The 22,643-nt window shown below is 37.4% G+C and overlaps 1 protein-coding gene across 3 annotated transcripts in view; it reads left to right on the top strand.

Annotated features, from left to right (window-relative positions):
* Positions 1-22,643, top strand: part of AAMDC (adipogenesis associated Mth938 domain containing) — a 46,448-nt gene that overhangs the window by 13,233 nt on the left and 10,572 nt on the right. Inside the window, exons 2-4 of one of the 3 annotated variants that reach the window (XM_063092977.1) lie at positions 7,004-7,184; positions 7,716-7,811; positions 9,357-9,501. In XM_063092977.1, coding sequence (XP_062949047.1) covers positions 7,801-7,811; positions 9,357-9,501 — 156 coding nt within the window. In that variant the 5' untranslated portion in view covers positions 7,004-7,184; positions 7,716-7,800. The remainder of the gene's footprint in view (positions 1-7,003; positions 7,185-7,715; positions 7,812-9,356; positions 9,502-22,643) is intronic. The other 2 variants (XM_063092978.1, XM_063092979.1) reach the window with 2 other exon arrangements.

The following is a 22,643-nucleotide window of genomic DNA, read 5'->3' as shown; positions in this document are numbered from 1 at the left end:
ATTTAGGAATAAAACTTGTAAAAGAAATCTAAGACTCTGAAAATTATAAAATATTGTTAAAGAAAATTAAAGAAGACCTACATGGGAAGACAACTCATATTCATGGAGTAAAAGATGTGATATTAATAAGATGGCTATACTCTTCAAATTGAACTGCAGATTCAATACAGTCCCCATCAAAATTCCATCTGGCTTCTTTGCAGAAATTAAAAAGCTGATAACATTAATATGGAAATGCAAGGGACCCAGAATATACAAAACAATCTTTAAAATGATTAATAAAGTTGAAAGACTGATATTTCCTGATTTCAAAAGTTACTACAAAGCTTCTGTAATCAACACTGTGTAGTACTGCCATAGGATAGCTGCTGCGGACTGAATTGTGTCTCCCCAAAATTCATATGTTGAAGCCCTAACCACCTATATGACAGTATTTGGAGACAGTGCTTTTAGGGAGTAATTAAATGAGGTCATGAGAATGAGGACCTAATCCATTATAATTGTGGCTTTATAAGAGGAATTGAGAGAGAGCTCCCTGTGTTCACATTCATGTATCAAGGAAAGACCGTGTGAGGACACAGAGAGAAGGCATCCATCTGCAACCCAAGGAAAGAACCTTCACCAGACATCAACCTAGCCAGCACCTTGATCTTGGACTTCCCAGCCCCCAGAATTGTGAGAAATAAGTTTTTGTTGTTTAAGCTACCCAATCTATGGTATTTTGTCATAGCAGCCCAAGCTGATATCCATATAGATACATGGAATAGAACGGAGACTCCAAGTATAACCCCATATGTCTAGAGTCAGTTGATTTTTCAGCAAGGATACCAAGACAATCCAAAGGGAAAAGAATAGCCTTTTCAATAAAAGGTGCTGGGAAAATTGGAGATCCACATAGAAAAGAAGAAGTTGAACCCCTAACTCACATCATACAAAAAATTAAAATAGTTCAGACATCTAAATGTAAGACCTAACACAATAAAACTCTTACAAGAAAACATAGGCATAAATTTCTCAGACCTTGACTTAGGCAATGGTTTCTTAGGTATGACACCAAAAACATAAGCAATAAGAGAAAAAGTAAAGAATTGGACTTCATTGAAATTGAAAACTTCTGTGGGTCAAAAGACACAATCAACAACATGTAAAGACAACCACAGAATGAGATAAGTTATACAGATAAAATACTTGCACCTAGAATATAAAACGAACTATTATAATTCTACAATAAAAATACAAATGACCCTATTAAAAAGTAGGCATAGGAGTCAGAATAGCCAAAGGAATTTTCAAAAATAACTAAGTTAGAGGACTCACAATTTCCAATTTCAAAACTTACTACAAAGTTACAATAATCAAGACTATGGTTCTGGCATAAGTATAAATATACATATCACTGGAGTAAAATTAAGAGGCCAGAATAAATCCATATGAGGATACTTTTAAAAGTTCTTGGAAAAAATCATTTTATCTCTTAATTCTATTTTTCCATGAGCTCTTTAAAATACCTTTGAATATGGTAAATTGAGTTCAGGCAAGTGTGCCAAGACCATTCAATAGTGAAATAATAGTCTTTTCAACAGTGGTGCTGGACAACTGGATAGCCACATGCAAACTAATGAAGTTGGACCCTTATCTCATACCATATAAGTAATGAACTCAAATTTGAGCAAAGAACTAAATGTAAGAGCCAAAACTATAAAACAGTTAGAAGAAAACAGAAATAAATTTTTATGACCCACCATATGGCACTGGATTCTTAGATATGACACCAAATCTATAAGTAACAAAGGGAAAGATAAATTAATGGACTTTATCACAATTAAACTTGTGTGCTTTAAAAGACATGTATCAGGAAGGTGAAAAAGCAAACTATAGAATGGGAGAAAATATTTTGAATGTCATGTATCTAATAAGGGAAGGGCTGCCAATTAGCTCAGTTGGTTATAGAGTGGTGATGATAACACCAAGGTCCAGAGTTCAATCTCTGTACCAGCCAGCCACCAAAATAAAAAGTCAATAACAAAAAGAAGAAATTAAACCAGTAGCCAATAAGCAAATAAAAAGATGCTCAACTTCATTAGGTATGAGGGAAACAAATACTCAAAACCACAATGAGATAATGCTTCACACTCACTAGGATGACTAAAAAAAAATTTTTTTAAAGGGAAATAACAAGTGTTGACAAGGATATGGAGAAATTGAAACCATTATACACTGCTAGTGGAATTGTAAAATGGTGCGTCTGCTATGAAAAACAATTTAACAGTTCCTCAAAATGTTAAACATAGAGTTATCATTTAAACCAGAAATTTCTTTCCAAGGTATATACCCAAGAACAATGAACATATGCCCATGTAAAACTCTGTACACAAATGTTCATAGCAGCATTATTTCTAATAGCCAAAATCAGAGACAACTCAAATGCCCATCAACTGATAAATACAGCAGATTCCTTTGCTACTCCCTGAAATTCTTATTTAGTAGATCTTTGTTGGAGCCTAGGTATCTGCGAGTGCATGATGTGATTCCCATCCTGGTGTTCCAAGGACCACTCTTAATACAAAGGTACTTCAAAAAGTTCATGGAAAAATGGAATTAAAAGATAATAAGAGGGGGGCAGCCCCATGGCTCACTCGGGAGAGTGTGGCGCTGGTAGCGCTGAGACAGTGGGTTCGGATCCTATATAGGGATGGCCAGAGCGCTCACTGGTGTGCCGAGGGTTGCAATCCCCTTACTGGTCAAAAAAAAAAAAAAATGGAGGAGAGCGTGGTGCTGACAACACCAAGTCAAGGGTTAAGATCCCCTTACCGGTCATCTTTAGAAAAAAAAAAAAAAAAGATAATAAGGAATCCTTCCATGAACTTTTTGAAGACCCCTTGTGCATCCTGCTCTATCCTTTCCTTTGTGTGTTTACTCATCCAGCCCATTCCTACCAGTGGGACATAATTTCTTCCAGCCAGTATGGAAGAAGCAGCCACCTTTCACACTACCTTAGATATCTTTTTAAATCTTGTATCAAATTATGTCACTATTCTGTTTACAAACGTTTTGTGGCTTCATTTTCTCAAATAAAAAGTTCAAATCTTTTAACATACATACAATATCCACCATAATCTGAATACGACTTACCTCTCCAGCTACATCTCTCCTGATACTCTAACTCACCCCCACCTAATACACTCTGTACACTAGAAATATCATATTGAAAACAGAAGCCTGTACAGTACTTAACAAATTGGAGGTTTCAAAGTAACAATATACAAATGACCGTTAACATCATCTATTGGTGGCAGGCAGAGTTCATTCTCATGTATAAATGTACTCTTATCTTTGAGTTTATAAAATAAACTTCACAAGTAGAGGAGCTTCTATATTTATTCTTGAAATTTGTTTCCAGTATTTTCTCATGTGGTACACTCTTTTAAAAAAAAAAATCTTCACTCCCTGATCCTCCCCATATATTTGCCTGCTAAATTTTTTTTCATAGTCAGTCTTAAATTCATGTTCTCCAAGAAGAATTCGCTCCATTTGTGCTCTAGAAGCCTTCCCAGAGTTAATCACTTTTCCCTCTAATTTCCTATTGTGCTTTGTTTTTATCTACTATAAATTAATACATAGCATTAAAATCCCCTACTCAACCTGAACTTATCACAGTCTGATTTGCATTACAGTTAATAGTATATTAATATATATCTGTCATTTCCTCTAGATTTTGACCTTCCTTTTTGAAGTCACTAAATGGTCCCGTTTATCTTTGAGTAGCCCTACCTACTTTATTATTTCTCTTGCCAGCTCGTAGCACATGCACATGGTAGAAGCTCGAAAATGTTTCTTGAATAGAAATAAATTGAAAAGCCAACTAAACGCAAATTCAAACTGTAGATAAAACTGCTTTTGAAACCTTTTATCACTCGTTACCAGCATATGTTAAGGAAAGCTGTCAACAACAGGAAAAGTGTCCATTATATAATCTTTTTTTATGTGGTGCTTTAAGAGATTATAATTTTAGACACAATCATGCAGATTTACATGTACTACATTAAAAAAATGGAAATACTAACTCAATTAATAAAAATACAAATTATATATCAGCAAATACAAATAAAGGACACATTTACTTAATGGGGTTTAAGGAAGCAACAATTTCATTCCCAACAGTGAACTAAACAGCTTAAGTGTTTTGAAGAATTTAGAGGATGCAAAGTTTCTACAGAAGTAAATACATAATGAAGATCACAGAATCTCTTAATTATTATTTTGCTACCAAACTGAGAAGGGCGTGAGGAAACCAGTACTTCTTTTTTGATGAATTTCATGGAGGAAATGGATTTTAAGGGTAATTCAAATGCTTAGGAAAAGACTTCTTATGTACTTGCAGAAGAATGTTGCTGGTATCAAGGCAGTGTGATATAATGGAAAGAACATAAGTTTTGAAGTCTGATGGATTTAGGTTTAAATCTCACCTTTACCACCAAGAAATTACTTTGTTAAAGTTATTTAACTTTAGAGTATTTCTTTCTCTGAAAGTGGAAATTATGATGTGTACCTTGCAAGTTTATTCTGAAAGTTGTTGATATTGATATTATTATTACTATTATTATTCCTGTTATTACTATTATACAGTAGTCACAGGCTTTGAAACAAAAATTATGGATTTTAAACTTTAATTTCAGAATAGAAGGCTTTCAGACATCAGAAGAGCAGGTGATAAACTGATTAAAAAACCAGTACTTGGAGAAGTTAACACTGCCATGCTAATGAAATCTGATATAAATCAGATTGTGATAAATCCAGGGTGATTAGGTGATTTTAATGCTAGGTATCAATAAACATTATAATAGATATATACAAGGGCTGGCCAGTTGGCTAGAGTGTGGTGGTGATGACATCAAGGTCTAGGGTTCAATCCCTGTACTGGCCAGCCACCAAAATAATAACAACAATAGTAAATATAAACAAAGCACAATAGAAAATTAGATGGAAGAGAGGTTAACTCTGGGAACACTTCTAGAGCACAAATAGAGTAAATTCTTCTTGGAGAACATGCTAAGTACAATGAAGGAGCTTGCACACAATAGTTATAATTATCCAAAGTCCTTAATACTGAGAGTGAGATACAGAGGAAAATAAAAAATGAATATTATCTCATGAAGTAAACTAGACCAAAGAATATCCATACTTTTAAAAAAATAATAATAATCTGAATTATAAAGATAAATAATTATCTGAGAGCCTAGTAATTCCCCATTATATATTATTCCCATCTTGGAATACCTAATTTTTAGTTGGGCACATTGACTCTTGGAATAAACCGTACATATTCTAACCTTCTTTGCAATTGAATGCAACCATGTGACTACATTCTGACAATAGGATTTAAGCAGAAGTATTCTCTGAAAACTGCCAGGAAATAGGTACTTTGCCCTTTGTACTTTTCTCTTTGTTCTGCTGCTTGGCACTTGGTACAGTTCCATATTAGACCATGAGGGTGAAGACCACTTCTTCAGGATTGTGAAGCTGAAAGCTGGAAGCAACCTGATTCCCAGTTTTGTGGATAATTGCCATATCTGCCCTATTTTAACTACCTTTGGACTTTAAACTTTTGTCTTACTTAAGCCACCATGCTTTTGGTTCTGTTTAACTAATAAAATGATTATTACATCAGGCCTATCTTCCTCCTTCATACTCCCAAAAAAGCATTTTATCTCCCAGAAAGTTATTTTGCTGATACTAAATTTCTATGCAATTTTTCTATGCACTTCCTTGTTTAATAGTTATTTGATGTAAAGTTTAGGGGGAGGGGTGAATGGCAAAATGAATTGAAGAACACATGCTGTAGAATCAGACAGACTGGAGATTCAAGTCTTGATTTTCTCACTTATTAGCTATATAATCTTGGGTCAGTTTCTAACCATTCTCTAATCTTGGGGTTGTTGAGATAACGTATCTAAAGTATCTGGCACATAGTAGTTTCCCAATAAATATTAATTCCTTTCTTTCCCAATTGAATTTCAAGATCTAGTTCAGATACTATTTCCTCATTCTGGTTTTTAAGATTCCCTACTCAGAAGTTGGACTGATGGACTGAATGTGCCCCATGGATTGACTTGTGCCCTCCCCCCCAATTCAAATGTTAAAGCCCTAACCCCAATGTGACTGTATTTGGAACTAAAGTCTTTAAGGAGGTAGTTAAGGATAAATTACGAAATAAAGGTGGGACCCTAATTCAATAGGACTGGTGCATTTACAAGAAGAAGATGAGAAACTAAGGGTTTACTTGCATGCAGAAAAGGCCATGTGAGAACACGGCAAGAAGGCAGGCATCTACAAGCCAGGAAGGGAGGCCTCACCAGAGACCAATCCTCCTGGCACCTTGACCTTGGACTTTCAGCTTCCAGAACTGTGAGAAAATAAATTTCTGTTGTTTAAGCCACCCAGTCTCATATTTTGTTATGGAAGCCCTATCAGACTAATACAGAAGTCTTCAACACTCATACAATTCATTATAGGTCCCTTATACCACTTTTCAAAAGTTACCTTGTATTTTTTTTTAAGTTACCTTGTACTGTAATTATATGTACATGTCCTCTCTCTAGTGTAGTATTAGCTCCTCAAGAACAGGAATCATGTTTTGTAAATTTGTATCTTCTTCTCATAGCATCCAAAACAGTATGTTTATCTTCTTTCATATATTTTTAAAAATTGGATAGTCAGAAGTTAAAGTTGCAAAAATAGATTAGTAGTTATTAATGATAAGCAGAAGTAACTTTATAATTGTCTTCATTTGGCAATTAACTACAGTTTAGGAGATATGTATTAGTGCCAAATTGATGTGGGGTGGACTGTGATGGTTGGTTTTATGTGCCAAGTTGGCTAGGTTCTAATAACCAGTTATTCAATCAAATGCTAATCTAGGTATTGCTGTGAAGGTATTTGTAGCTGTATTTAACATCTACAATCAGTAGACTATTATATAAATGAGATTAATCTTGGTATGCAGAATGGGCCTCATCCGAACGGTTAAAAGACCTAAGGAGCAAAATTGATGTTACTTAGAGGAAGAAGAAATACTACCTCAGTACTGCAACAATAACTTCTGCTTAAGAGTTAGCAGCATACCACCATTCTCTACACACTTTGGACTTGCCAACACCCACAATTCTGTGAGCCACTTCCTTGAAGTAAGTTTCTTAACATATGTAATGTACTGCTTCTGTTCCCCTGGAGAACCCTGACTGATAAAATCACCTTTTTGTTATTGTACTTACTGATGCTAGAATTTCATTTGATTCTTTTTTCAAATGTCTCTTTATTGAGATTCTGTATTCATTGAGTCATTGTCATCATACTTTCATTTAATTCTTTATACATTATTTTCTTTATAATAGCTTTTTTGAAGTCTTTGCTAAATCAGACATCTGGGAACATTCAGATACAGTTTCAGTTCACTAAATGTGGGTCACACTTTTTTGTTTCAGTTCATGTCTTGTAGTTTTTGGTTTTTTTTTAAACCTGGACATTTTACATAATATATTGTAGGAAGTTTAGATTCTGATCTCCCCTCCCCGACTGCCAAAAGCTGTTGTTCTTTGTTTATTTGTTTGTGTGTTTAGTCACTTGCGTATACTAAATGTCTTAGTCCCTTTTGTGCTGCTATAACAAAATATCTGGCACTGGGTTATTTATAATGAACAGGAATTTATTTCTCACAGTTCTGGAGGCTGGGAAGTCCAAGATCAAGGGGCTACATCTTGCAAGAGCCTTCTTGCTGTGTCATTCCGTGGCAGAAGGCATCACATGGCAGAAAGGTAAAGAGAGGGTGAGAGAGAGTCAAAAGGGGGCCAAACTTGTTCTTTTATAAGGAATCCACTCCTATGATAATGAACCCTATTCCTGTAATAACAACAGTAATGCATTCACCTCTTAAAGGTCCTAACTCTTAATACTGTTATAATGGCAATTAAATTTCAGCATGAATTTGAGAGGCGATAAACATTCAAAACATAGCACTAAACGTGTGAATTCTGTCTCCCATGAAGTGTGTGGCCACTGAAGTCTCTGTTCATTTTGTTTTTTCAAGCCTGGTTTCCCAAAGGTCTCCTCTGTGTCTACATAGCTTAATGTTCAGCCAAAGATTAGTCAAAGGATTTGCTCAAACACCTGGAGCCAGTAAGACTTTCACACTCTCCCTGTACCAGCCAGCCACTCCCCAAAAAGCAAAAAATGACCAAACAAACAGAAAAAAATCTTTCACTCTCTACTGATGGATCAGTGTGTGCACTGGGGAGTACATTCATAGTTCCAGCTGTTTTGTTTTCACTGGCTTTTATATTCTTCTCGGACCTCTTGATCTTTCTTACTTCTCCACTGTGCACGTGCTCAGGCTCCATCAGCCCAGAATGTTTGGGTGACTTAGGCTTACTCAGGTCTTTGGTACATAAGTTTGCAGCTTCAGGTCCACTTGGGATTTGTAGAGAGCTTATAAAGCATCGTATGGCTGTGTCCTATGGGGAAATTCCTGTTAAATCTCTGCCTACTCTGCTAATCCATTACTTACCAAACAACAGGCAATATCAGGTGAGCAGAGCCACCTGCCATCCATATTTGCTTGCCATTGAGTTCATCAGTTAAAACTGCTAATGTCCAAATCAAGTGAGCCTCCTTGGGCAGTGGCAGCAAGGCTGTTCTGTTTGGAGGGGGGGGGGGGGGTTGGCAGCTGGCCTGGTATTGGGATCCAAACCCTTGACCTTAGTGTTGTCAACACCACATTCTAATCAACTGAGCTAATCGGCCAGCCCAAGGCTATTCATTTTCATGTCCAGTCCCAACCTAGTTGAACTTTGGTGCCAACAGGATTTGGGTGGGATAATGGGAGTAGTCCCAGACAAGAACAACAAAATAACTTTCTGTCCTTACCTGAAGTTCAGTAGTTTTCATGAATAAGCACTTCTCAGTTTGTGGTATGCCTTTAATTTTATTTCTAGAGTGACAAATGGTGCTTTTTTCACAGTTTTTTCCAGCTTTATAGTTTCTTTGGGGGGAGAGGATGTGTCAGCATCCTCACTCCATCATGCTGGAATAAATTTCCACCTTTTAATTTTGTCTCAGAAAATAACCTGAGGATTCCCTCCAGAGTCTGAGAAGTAATTGTAGTATCTGGTTTCAATGGTTGGATGATTCAGGATCCCCAAAAATAAGAGTTACTTTTTAGACCTCTAGAGAAGAAGTGACAACCACATAAATGAGAAAATGCTTCTCAAATCATGGAGAATTCAGGCCTACTGTCCTTGTATTTTGGAGTTGTTTCAACTTTATTTTATACCTGATTTAGTATATTTTTCTTTTAATTTCAGATTTCAGTTCCTTATGTCTTCCCCTGAAATTGCTTCCCTCTCATGGGGGCAAATGAAAGTACAAGGCTCTGCTACAACCTATAAGGACTGCAAAGTATGGCCAGGGGGCAGTCGGGCTTGGGATTGGAGAGAAACCGGAACTGAGGTAAGATATTAGTCTTTGTTGATGCTGTGTGAGGCTAATCAAGTGATTTCCAACCTCTTGAGCCAAACCATAATGAACCAAGTGAAGAAAGTAACTATTTCTCTCTTCTTTCTTTTTTTGAGATATAATGCACATCCTTAAACTCAACCTTTTAAAGTATACAATTCAATGGAGTTTTTATATTTATAAGCTTGTACAAAAGTTACCACTACTAATTCCAGAATATATTTATCACCTCCCAAAATAAACCCATAACCATTACCAGTTAGTGCCCATTCCTCCCTCCCCCAGCTCCTGGGCAATGACTAATCTACTTTCTGTTGCTTTGGATGTGCCTATTCCAGATATATTTATATAGATGGAATCATTCACTTCTCTTAGTTATATACCTAGGATTCGAATACTAGGTCATATGGTAACTCTATGTTTAAGTTTTTGAGGAACTGCCAGACTGTCTTCCAAAGCAGCTGCACCATTTTATATTTCCATCAGGAATATATGAGGATTCTAATTTTTCCACATCCTTCCTCACCAACACATTTTTTTTCTTTCTTTTGTTTTTTTTATAACCATTCTATTGGGTGTGAAGTATTATTCCCATCATGGTTTTTTATTTGCATTTCCCTAATGTTGCATTTCCTCCATTGTTCTCAGTGTGCCATGCATAAGGTAGAGTCTCTTTTCCATGAGTGTAGATTGGATGAAAGAAGAGAACCCCTTCCGCTTGATGACACTCACCTGGGACTTAGCCTCAACAACAGAAACTTGGGGGCAGCATGAGAAACACTAAAGTCTTGCTCCTCCTGGGAAGAAATCCTTCCAGCTGGGTACTGAGGGGAGAAGGAGCCCTGTGTTCTTGGCTGCAGTCTGGAACAAAGTCTTGGCCTCACTGAACTGGTAGGGGGGCAGGGAGGCAGCAATCTTTATTTAAATAGTACAGATCTTCACCTTTCTTACCAAATGTCTCAGTCAGTTCAGCCTGCTATAACAAATTACCATAGAATGGGTGCCTTAAACAATAAAAATTTATTTATCATAGTTCTAGAGGCTGAAAGTGTGAGATCAGGATGCCAGCATGGTTGGGTTCTGGTGTGGACCCTCTTCCAGGCTGCAGTCAGCCGACTTCTTTTATCCTTAATTACATGGTGGAAAGAGATCTAGCTCATTCTCATAAGGTCACTAACCTTATAAGGTCACTAATTCCATTCATGAGGGCTCCACCCTCATTATCTAATTACCTTCCTCGGGCCTCACCTCTAAATATCATCACATTGGGATTAGGGTTTCAGTATGTTAATTTTGTAAGGATACAAACATTCAGTCCATTGCAGTAAAGTTTTATAGCTTTTCTTGAATAGATCTTTCTACATTTGCTATTTGCTCTTAGGACCATTTTCAGAGGCTTTGAATTATTTGAGGTTTTCTTGTTTGTTTTTGTGGGTTTTTTGGTTTTGTTTTCATTTGGTTTAGCTTTTCTTTGTTGTTGCTTTGTTTTTAATAATTTTGACTTAGGAGCAGGTCAGTGGAGCTCCGCATGATATAGTAATGGAAACAGATCCTTTCCCTGAAAATGGGTTTAAGAAGGCTGTTTTGCATGATTGGGAGATATGTCTCAGTTCTAACTTCCCACCTTGTTCAGGCCTCGTCTCCTAGTCTCAGAATGGGTGTTAAAATGCAAGACTCTGAGAATGGCAAATACCCTACCCAGGTCAACTTCAATATCACTTCACAATTTGATTTTCAACTCTCTCTTCACCTTTGGCCTCTATGAATTTCCCTTTGCTTTTTGCAAGCTCAGCTATACATTTCAGGGTATGTTTATTTTTATTTGGCATTTTGTTTAAGGAAACATTTCAGGTCATGTAGTGTATCACATTGTAACTGTAAACAGTTATGGCTACATAATCAGGCCCCACATAAAAAGACAGCCCCAGCACATACTCTCTGTTTATGCCTTGGTTCTGAACTGCATGAACTCATTGATTTGATCCTGACACCCAGTTGCTTATCAGCTACCAACCTGGATCTTTTTTTTTTTTTTTTTTATAAAGATGACCGGTAAGGGGATCTTAACCCTTGACTTGGTGTTGTCAGCACCACGCTCAGCCAGTGAGCGAACCGGCCATCCGTATATGGGATCCGAACCCGGGGCCTTGGCGCTAGCAGCACCGCACTCTACCGAGTGAGCCACGGGTCGGCCCAACCAACCTGGATCTTAAAGGAATAAATATACCTGGATTGGTAAAAGGAATGGAAGGGCATGGAGATATAAAAGGGACAGATGAGAGAAGACTGAGTGTATTACTCCGTTTCTGTTGCTTATAACAGAAGACTTGAAACTGGGTGATTTATAAAGAAACGAAATTTATTTCTTACAGTGTGGATACATACTGGGAAGTCCAAGGTCCAGGGAACACATCTGGTGAGGGCCTTCTTCTACCGCAACACAGAGTATCACATGGAGAGAATGGGCTGAGCAAGATAGAGCTAACCTCCTCACTTACTCTCCTTTTTTTTTTTTTTTTTTAATTTTATTTTGTCGATATACATTGTGGCTGATTATTGTTACACTTACTCTCCTTTTAAAGCAGTCAAAACCATGCCCATTACTCCATGATGGATAAGTCCATTCACGAGGTCACAGTCCTTACAATCTAACCACCTTTTAAAGGCCCACCTTTCAAATTACCCTAATTGGATTTCTCATCCTTTTAACACTGTTACAATGAAGATCAAGTTTCCAATACGTGAATCTTTGGGGGATGCATTTGACCCATAGCATTGAGGAGTAAGAAGCCATCAATTTTTTGGCCTACTTGAACCAAATGGCTCCATTGAGTGTTTGATAAAGTGAAGCTGGAGAGGTGCAAGAGTAGGCAGTGTTGTGGTTGACAGAGGGTCTGCACATGCAGGAGCTGAGCTGATACTTTATTTAATGAATATGTCATAGCCACTTTAAATAATGTATTAGTTAGAATTCTCCAGAAAAATAGAACTAATAGGAGACATATACATATATAAAAGGAGATTTACTATAAAGAATTGACTCACTCAAGATCTGCTGTCTGGAACTAGGAGACCAAGGAAAGCCAGTGGTGTAATTCAGTCCAAGTCTGAAGGCCTGAGAACCTTTAAGAAAGCTGATAGTTTAAATCCCAATGAGAGGGCATGAGAAGGTGAGATGAGACTTTCCAGCTCAAGTGGTGAGGCAGAAAAAAAGGGCAATTCCTCTTTCCTCTGCCTTTTGTTCTATTCAGGCCCTCAGTGGGTTGGATAATCCCTACCCACATTGGGGAGGGCAATCTACTTTACTGAATTCAAATCCTGACCTCATCCAAAAACACCCTCACAGTCACACACAAACATATAATATTTAATCTGGGCACCCTATGACCCAATCATGTTGACCCATAAAATTAACTATCACAGATACTTACTTGGGAGAATGATGTGCCTGACAAAGGTTGTCCAGACTGAAATTTAAGCTATACTAGAGCACCAACTTATAAGCATGCCACACTGGAGAGATTTGTTTCCCCTCAAAATGGATTTAGCACTATATATTGTGTTTTTCCCATATAAGACAATAGGAGTTAATATTACTATTATAATCACATTCTTTATTTATGGAAATTTAAGCACAGATAAGTTACATAACTCATGTAGCAACAGAGACAGAATAGTGTGAAATCAAATATAGATGGTCCCCAACCTAAAATGTTTTGACTTATGATTTTTGACTTTATGATGATGTGAAAGCAATATACATTCAGTAGAAGTTGTACTTTGAGTACCACACAATTGTTTTTCATTTTCAGTACAGTATTCAATAAATTACATGAGATATTCACTTTATTATAAAATAGGCTTTGCATTAAATGAGTTTGCACAACTGCAGGAGGCTAATATAAGTATCCTGAGCACAATTTTTAACTTAAATTTTATGTGTCAGCAGGATATCCAAGAGGAGGTGCTCTCTGTATAGTTGGAGAGACAGGTGCAGGCAGAGATGAAGAAGGGAAAACTGGGATGTTGATCTAGAGCTCATCTGTGTAGAGGCAAAATATATAGGATCAAAGCTATCTAAGTCTCAGAGTCTTCATCTATAAAATGGAGATAATAATATTACCTACCTCATAGAGTTGATCTAAGGATTAATGTTTGGTGATAGGTGTGTTTTAGGTACTTAATAAATGAAGTTGTTATTATTAAATTTGTAGTAGTGTAAGTGGAAATGAGACAACAAATTTGAAAGCAGTTAAGAAGGTGAAATAGATTTGACAGGTGACGGATAATTCTAACATGGATAAATGAGTAAATGGTAGTGCTCTTCATTGAGATTGGGTAAATTAGGGGAGGAACAGATGTATTGCGTGCTGAGGTTAGATAGAGAAAATAATGTTAGGGACAGGTCAGGCTCGGCTTGCCCTCTCGCATTAAACAAATGACCTGAAAGTCCAAAAGTTGATGCAAGGATTGGAAGGTTTATTCAGATTACCGGTAGTCAACCAAATTTCTAACCAAGCAAACAAAGAGAAAAGAGGAGCAGTGGGGTCCAGTTTAGCCTAGTCCCAATCGGTGGGACCAACCTATTCCATTAACAGTAATTGATAAAAGCAGTTCTCCCCACTGTTTTCAGAATAAAGAAGAAAAGTATCAACTAGATTTAAGTCAGAAAAACAAAGCATAGCCAGGAGCCCTCCAGGGTGCACCTGCATAGTAGTGGATACCATCCGACCAAACAGCAGAAGAGGGCTCAGAAAATCAGAGAAAGATAAAGAGAATAAAGCATTGCCTCGTCAGAATTTAGGCCAGGGACTCCAGGAGAGATTTGCCAGCAGCAGAAACATGGGAGCAAAATAGTCCCAATGGCCACTTGCCTCTTGCAGCTAGAATCCTCTCTGGCGCCCAAAGCTTTCCAATTTTTACCAGTGATTGAATTAGGCTCTCGGATTCCAGAGTCATAGAAATGAACAATGTACCCAACAGTAAAGCAAGGAACACTTTATTGAAAGAGGAGATAGACTTATGCATAAGGGGGGTAGCAACAGTAAAGCTAGGCCCCCAAGGGGAGCTGTTCAGTCTTTTATAGGGAAAAGAGTTAAGAGGTACAGGCCAGCATCACCGGAGGTGGTCCGTTCTGTTCTTCCTGGCTGTGTCATGGGCGGCTGTGTCATTGGCGCATGCTCAGTAGTGTTCATCATTGTCACCCCAGGAAGGTCATTGTGGCAGTCACCTTGATGCTTTGTGCACAGGTGGAAATTCCTAAAGGGGTCTCAAAGCTAATCTGTAACTTTTATTATTATCGTAAAATAAGCCTTGAGGAAGGGTTTTGCAGCTCAGTAAATATCTGTTTCCTCTCTTATCTCAGTCTGTTTTGCCAGGGCAGCCCATGGGGTAATCATTTGCCCTGGGGGTCTCATGACTAAGAAGTGGAAAAGGTAACAAAGTGTCCTCTGCAGGGAAAATGGAGTCAGTTTGATTCACAGGCCTAGCCTTACTCAGTTTCAATAATGAATTATTTTGGAACATGTTGAGCTTGAACATATGTTAGGGCATCTAGATGGAGATATTTAGTAGACATTGAGATTCATAGGTCCAAGCACTGTCACTTTTTAGGTGGGTAACCTTAAACAAGTTATTTATCCTCTCTGTGCCTCTGTTTAATCATCTATAAAGGAGAATAATATCTGTTTGCCATAGATTGATGTGAGAATAATACATGGGTTGGGAAGAATAAATTTTTAAAATGTATGCAACTTGCCTTGCTCAAGTAAATTCTCATTCTTTCCTTTCTCTCAACTGGTATTTCTCAAAGTGTGATTCATCTCCTAGAGTGCTTGTTTAAATGCAGATTCTGAATCTTCCTCCCTCCCTCTACCTACTGAATCAGAATCTCTTGGGGTTGGAGCCTAAAAAATAATGTACTTCATGGGGTTGATTTGGTATTAAATGTGTTCATCTTTGTAATGCATGTATATAGTGCTTGTCACATAGTAAGTACTTGTTTTGTTGGGGGTTTTTTTAGTTAATTTTCTTCTCTTCCTGAGTTACCTATCACAATGCCTCACACATAATAATGCTCCAGACTATTAGTTCCTCTCCCCTTCCTCCCAATGTTGGCTAAGTTACTTAAAAAATGACTAACTTACATCTTTAAAAAAGAGTCTTAGTGATGAAATGCTCTGATTTGTTTATCAAAAGCTGATTAATAGGCAGTCTTGAGGGAAGTGAGTGCCTGAGAGTCTTAGGGGAGTTCTTATTACTTGGGGCTACTAAATTTGTTTGTACCATTAACTGATGAGAGGTATTATCTCCAGGTTTTTGTTTTGTTTTGTTTTGTTTTCATTTGGGTTTTTTTTTTTTTTTTTTTTTTTTAATGTTTCAAATATATAGTAGCATCATTCATCTAGTCTGTTTAACAAACCACCCCAAAACTTAATGACATACAATGAAAAGCATCTATCATTATGCTAATCGATCCAGCTGGGGCAGCTGTACTCCAAACTGCAGTGGGCAAGTTGGCTGGGTGGGCTCTGCTCTGCATGTCTCTTATCCTCCTCAGACCATAAGGTAGCCAGGGCTCTTCTCATAGTGATATCCAAAGCTCAAGTGCAAGCCCCACTGAGCAAGTACATTTCAAAGTCTTGCTTTCCCCAGTTTCATCAACATCAACATCAGTTGGGCATAGAAGTATATTCTGACTTCAGTAGGAGGGCAAGAGGAGTGAATATTTGCTGAATAATTATTAAGACTATCAAAATGGTCAATTGCGTGTTAGACATCTGCATGAAATGTTCCTTGGGCAACTTAAACTTAACATATCCAAAGATGACTTAGTTTCCTTTCCCCAATGTCCCACCCCACAAATATCCAGATATTTTTCTTGTGTTTTCTATCTCCATTAATAGCATCACTCTCCACAGTCACCGAAAAGAGAAACATTGGAGACTATTTTATTTCTCCATTTTTCTCCTCCACCATGTCTGACAAAGTGTATTTGTTGATTCAGTCTCAAAAAGGTTTGCCTCCTGTTGCTGCCTCAGTTCTCTCATCTGGTCTTCTTGCCTCCTATTTCTACCTTTTCTAGGTCTATCTTCTGTTATAACTTCTAAGAGATAAAGCTGATCATGCCACTCCTCTGCTTAGAAAACTTCAGTGGCTTTCCATAGACCTCAAAATTAACTAAAAACTTCCTAGGATAGTATTTAAGACCTTTTTTTATGATACAGTTATCCTTTGAACCTCATCCCCTATATTTCATGACACATCTGAAGAACTAGCTTTCCATACCAAATACTTATTTATTTATTTTTTTTGGTGGCTGGCCTGTACAGGGATCTGAACCCTTGACCCTGGTGCTTAGTGTTATCAGCACCATGCTCTAACTTAGTGAGCTAACCAGCCAGCCCCCAAATACTTATTCTCTTCCAGACATGCCATGATCTTTCATTCCTCTGTACCTTTGTTAAAACCATTTCCTTTACCTGGAATGGCCTGTTTCCCTCTGTACCCGATGAAATCTTATATATCCTGCAATTCCTAGCTTTTGCATTATCCCCTCTTTGAAGCATTTCCTGATAATCTTTGTGAGAATTGAAAGAAAGTGAGCTGAGATGCCGGGTACCATTCAAGCTTTATTAAAAGGAAGAAAATCTGCCAGGCTGTGCTCAAAGTGGGAGGCAGCCCAGGGCTGCCCTGAAAATGGTGGACAGCACCAGGTGTAGGTGTGGTAGAGCTTATATAGTGCACCAAGGGCTGGCTGATGCCATCAGGGAGGGTCATTATGCTATTGTGGATCAAGGTAGAGAACTGCATCCTTGTGGAAACAAAAGGGGGTTTCTGTTTAAGTCAGGAGGCTTCTGGTAAAGGGAAGAGGACGGGGGAAGGAGAGGAGGTGGGCGGTGTGCCATTTTGTACTTGGGCTCGTCTAAAGTGGCGCTGGTTATGTTGCAGATCTATTAAGAATGAACTGCTTATTCCTTTCTCATATTTCTTTAATATTTTGTGCCTTTATTATAGCACTTAGCACAGTTCACGTATATTATAATGAATATCTATCTGTTTCCCTCAGTAAGTAGTGAACTCTCTAAGGTTTGTAAGAACTGTACGTTTAGCATAGTGCCTGTAAAGCAGGAACTCAATAAATGTTTGCTGAATTGACTTTTCAATTATAAATATCATAAGACAAACTTTTTTAGCCTTTGAGACATTCCCTCTGAGATAGGTTAATGTTGTGGTTTCTTTTTTAGTAAAGGGGGGGCAGATTTTGTAGTGATGAAGAATGGAAATGTTAAGAAAATTGTCTTCAACAGCGACCTGGAATAATAATTAATTTAAACTCCTCCAAAATCTCTATTAGTCATTAAACTACTAATATGTGTCTGGTCAAATATAGCTTTTCCAGGGTCATACAACTAATAGTTTTTGGAACCAAGATTTGAACTTAAAATGTTCGTTTTCTAAAGTCCATACTTTTCATCTGTTTCATACTGTCCCTGCTCATTTCTATCCTAAGGCAATAGCTGTCCTGTTGGAGAAGAGTGTTCTATATGGAAACATGGTAGATCATTCACTTATGTATACTTTTTGTTAGGCTGAAAGGGGTGAAGAAAGAAGGTATAAAACAAATATAAAATTATAAGAAAGCAAAAGTACTTCGCAGCCACCTGAAGAAAACTAAAGTAAATGCAGAAACTTTTATTCCAACTTTCTGTTTTGAAAAATGTTCAACCTACAGAACAGCTATATGAATAATGTAATAAATTGTCATATACCCTTTATCTAAATCCTCAATTTGTTAACAGTTTACTATATTTGTTTTTTTCTCTCTCTAAACACACAGAGACACACACATACATACACTTCCCTCCTCCAGTCATTTAAAAGTACATGGCAGACATCAGCATTTCTCTCCTAAGAACATAAAATATTCTCCTACGTAGCTATAATACCATTACCACAAATAAGGATATTATAATTGATAGAATAATATTATCTAATACATAGTCTATCTTCAGATTTCCCCAGTGTCACAAAAATGTGTTCTATATCTTTTGTTGGCTTTATTGTTGTATTTTAATATATGATATAGATGATAGGCCTAAAGTGCAACATAATTTTCTGAGAGTTGTACAGTTGACCAGGATAGAGGTTTTTCTGCTCAGGACAGTTCTACTGAAGGAAAGATTGATGAGCTGTTCCTAGCCCTTTCTGCTTCTGTGTTCGTTTGCTTTTGTTTTCCTACTCACCTTCTAAACCTGGTTGATATGGAAAAGCTATGTTGAACCCTTCCTTTTTTTTTTTTTTTAATTTTGAAAAACTTCCAGACAATACAACAGATTGGAAAAGAAAAATAGAATGAACTGTTGCACACCATCATCTTAGATTCACCAGTTGTTAACATTCTGCTACATTTGCTTTATCTGTCCCTCTCCGTGGCCCTCTCCCCTTCCTCCATGATTATTTTTGCTGAATCATTTGAAAGTAGATTGCAGACATCATGCCACTTGAACCCTAAATACTTCAGCATGTAGCTACTAAGAACAAAGCCATTCTTCCATATCTACACTTAAGAAACTCAACACTGATGTAATATTAACTCCATAGTCAAATTATAACAATTGTTTCAATAAAATAATATCTGGTATAACTGGTTTCTCTTTCCAATCTGGGATCCAGTGAAGGATCATGCATTACATTTTGTTGTCATGTTTCTTTAATCTCTTTCTGTTTGGTTGGTTGGTTGGTGTTTTTTGGCAGCTGGCCAGTAGAGGGATCAAACCCTGGACGTTGGTGTTATCAGAACCACATTCTAACCCACTGAGCTAAGTGGCCAGCCCTTTTCCTCTTTCATGAAGCAAGCAGTTTTGAAGTATCCAGACCAGTTGTTTTACAGATTGTTCCACAATTTGGATTTATCTGATATTTTTCTCTGGTGAATATGTTCAATTTAATCATCTTTGGAAAGAATGCTACACAGATGGTTATGCCCTTAGTGTATTATATCAGGAGACACATCAAGTTGGTTTTTCTAGTTACTGAACAGATTAAGTTTGATTACTTCATTAAGTTGGCATCTACATTTCTCCATTGCAAAGGTACATTTTCCTATTTGTAATCAATAAGTAATCTGTAGAATAATAACTTGAGAGTTTGTGAGTATCTTGTTCCTCAGGAATGTTTCCATCCAGTGGTTTTAGCATTAACCATTGATCCTTGCCTGAACTGATAATTACATTAGTGGTTGAAAAAATGATATTTCTGGGCCGAGCCCGTGGCGCACTCTGGAGAGTGCGGCACTGGGAGCGCAGCGACACTCCCGCCGCAGGTTCAGATCCTATATGGGAATGGCTGGTGCACTCACTGGCTGAGTGCCGGTCACGAAAAAGACAAAAAAAAAAAAAAATGATATTTCTATTTCTATTATTCCTTTATATCCATTGTCTGGTATTCTGCAAAGAAGAGCTTTCCTTCTGCTGCTCCTTACATTTTTATTATTGATGGATCTTGGACGTGACTGGTGCCATTGTGCACACAATAAGCACTAAGTAGCCACTGGCCTTGTCTCCCACTCCACTACCAAACCCCTTCCCCCTTCCTTTTACGAGAAGGCTCGTGACTTCTGCAAAACAGAAACCCTTTTGCTTCCCCAAGGGTGCAGTTCTCCACCCTAGTCACATAGCTTCTGCATTAGCATAATGCCCTCCTTGATTGTATCAGTCCATATAAGCTCTCCCACCCACCACATCTGGTGCTGTCCTCCATTTTGAGGGCAGCCCCAGGCTGCCCTCCACTTTGAGTGCAGCCCAGCAGATTCTTTTCCTTTAATAAAGCTTGATCAGTACCCGACATCTCAGCTCACTTTCTTTCAATTATCACTATGGGCTCATGGTTACTTTTTTTTTTTTTTTTTTTTAATTTACTATGTTTTAATCCGTTACCATTATTTAAATTTTTGAGGTTAAAATTGTCCCAAATATGGTCATTGTTCTTCTATCATGTTCCCATCAGTTTCTGAGCATTGCCTTGCTTTCTGGCCTAGAAAGATGTATTTTCCCTGGATTTAGGCATTTCTTCAAGGATCCCTGGTTTCTCTTAGGGGGGAATGGTATCTAGAAACCAAGATCTGGATATGAGGTATGCTCATTTTTACTGGGATGTCACTACATCCAAGTTCTTTCAGTATACTAAGTCGGAAAGTGTGCATGTATGTGAGAGTGTGTATATTAGGTCACAGTGATACCTCTAGTTTAATCCAACAGCACAGGTTCTTTCTCACATTCTCCATTACATATGTTCCTCCTTCTCCCACAGTGAGAACCCTCCTTCCCAAACCATCAGTATAATTACATATTTGCTCTGTCCTAAACACACAAAATAGTTTTGGAATCACTATACCAATACTACTACCAACATCAAAATCACAAACTAAAATTCAATATTTTTATTTTTTTGGCAGCTGGCTGGTACAGGGATCTAAACCTTTGACGTTGGTGTTACAAGCCTGTGTTCTAACCAACTGAGCTAACTGCCCAGCCCAAATTCAAGATCTTTATAGATCTTTTATTGTATTTAGAATATATCCTACCTAGGTGTACACTCAGAGTGCTGTGTCACTTGAATTAATTATCTTTTTTATGGTGTCAATTTGATATACAGTTGGGTTTATCTGTTTCTTTTTTTAAATTTTTTTTTTTAAAGATCACTGGTAAGGGGATCTGAACCCTTGACTTGGTGTTGTCAGCACCACGTTCTCTGAAGTTAGCCAACCAGCCATCCCTATATAGGGATCCAAACCTGTGGCCTTGGTGTTATCAGCACCACACACTCCTGAGTGAGCCACGGGCCGGCCCTGGGTTTATCTGTTTCTATTGGCATACAAGTTTAGGTGTCCCCCCTCCTTCCTGTCTTTGTTGATTTAATTTTTTGAATATGTAAAACATTTACATGGTTCAAAATTCAAAACTATATGACAGGGTACCCTAAGAAAAGTCTCATTCCATTTGCTATCTCTTCCATCACATTCCTACCTCATTCCATTGTAGATATCTATTTTATTAGTTTCTGGTTTATCCTTTCTGTATTTTGGGGGGGAAAAAATAAGCAAACACGGATGTACATATATACTTGCAATATATTTTTCTTATTTTCCCCTTTACAAAAAGTAGCATACCTTGCTTTTTTTTTTTCTTTCACTTAACAATACATACTGAAAATCAGTATGTCAGTTTATAGAGATATTTCTTTTTCTTCTTTACCACTGCAGAGTAATCCACTTTGTGAATGTAATATTTTATACTCAATTTGACTTATAGATAAGCACTTAGATTGCTTCCAGTATTTTTGCTATTACAAATAATGCTATAATGAATAACTCTGTATATATTTTTTGTATTGTTGGAAGTGTATCTTCACAGTAAATTCTTAGAACTAGGATCGTGACTAATGTGAAAATGTAATTGTAGATTTGTTAGATATTGTCAAATTCCCCTCTATAAAGGTTGTACCATGTTTTAGTATTACAACTGTATTTAGTATTACAATTTATGAGAAGGCCAGTTTTGAAATGTGGAAATGATTACATTTGTTAGTGGAAATGAACAGTATTCCCTATTGCTTTCTTTACTGAAGTCAAAGTTGAAAACAGGATAGAACATGGACACTCCCGAGAATGAAAGGACAGACTTTAGTGATTTCTCAGAGCCTTTCAGAATCCTTCATTGAAGTTCAAACATTCTAGCATCTGGAAAATGAGTTTGGATGTATACCATCATTCGTTTGCTATGAATGAATGGTGTGTACTCTTATCATTCAACATTTAAAAATATGTATGGATTGCTTACTAGGTACCAGGCATGGTCTTTAAATCACCTGTTTTTGCCTTCAAGGAGCTCTGTGGGGAACCAGGCAAAAAGAGAATGGTAAAGAATGGCAATAAGTGCTGTTGTAGATGAGCCAAAAGAGGCACAGTGGGAGCAGTGAGGAAGGAGGACCTAAGACCTCCCGGGTGACTAAGGGCAGTCTTCACAGAAGTGTGATCTTTGATTTGATACTTGAAGGAGATGTTTCCCAGGTAAACTAGGGTAACTGGCTTACTGGAAGGAAAAACATATGAATAGACATAGAAGTGTGAAGAAAAT

The sequence above is a fragment of the Cynocephalus volans genome, chromosome 4, assembly GCF_027409185.1.
Source record: "Cynocephalus volans isolate mCynVol1 chromosome 4, mCynVol1.pri, whole genome shotgun sequence".
NCBI lineage: Eukaryota > Metazoa > Chordata > Mammalia > Dermoptera > Cynocephalidae > Cynocephalus > Cynocephalus volans.
Note: the sequence above shows the minus strand (reverse complement) of the source record. Positions and strands in the feature narration are given on the sequence as shown.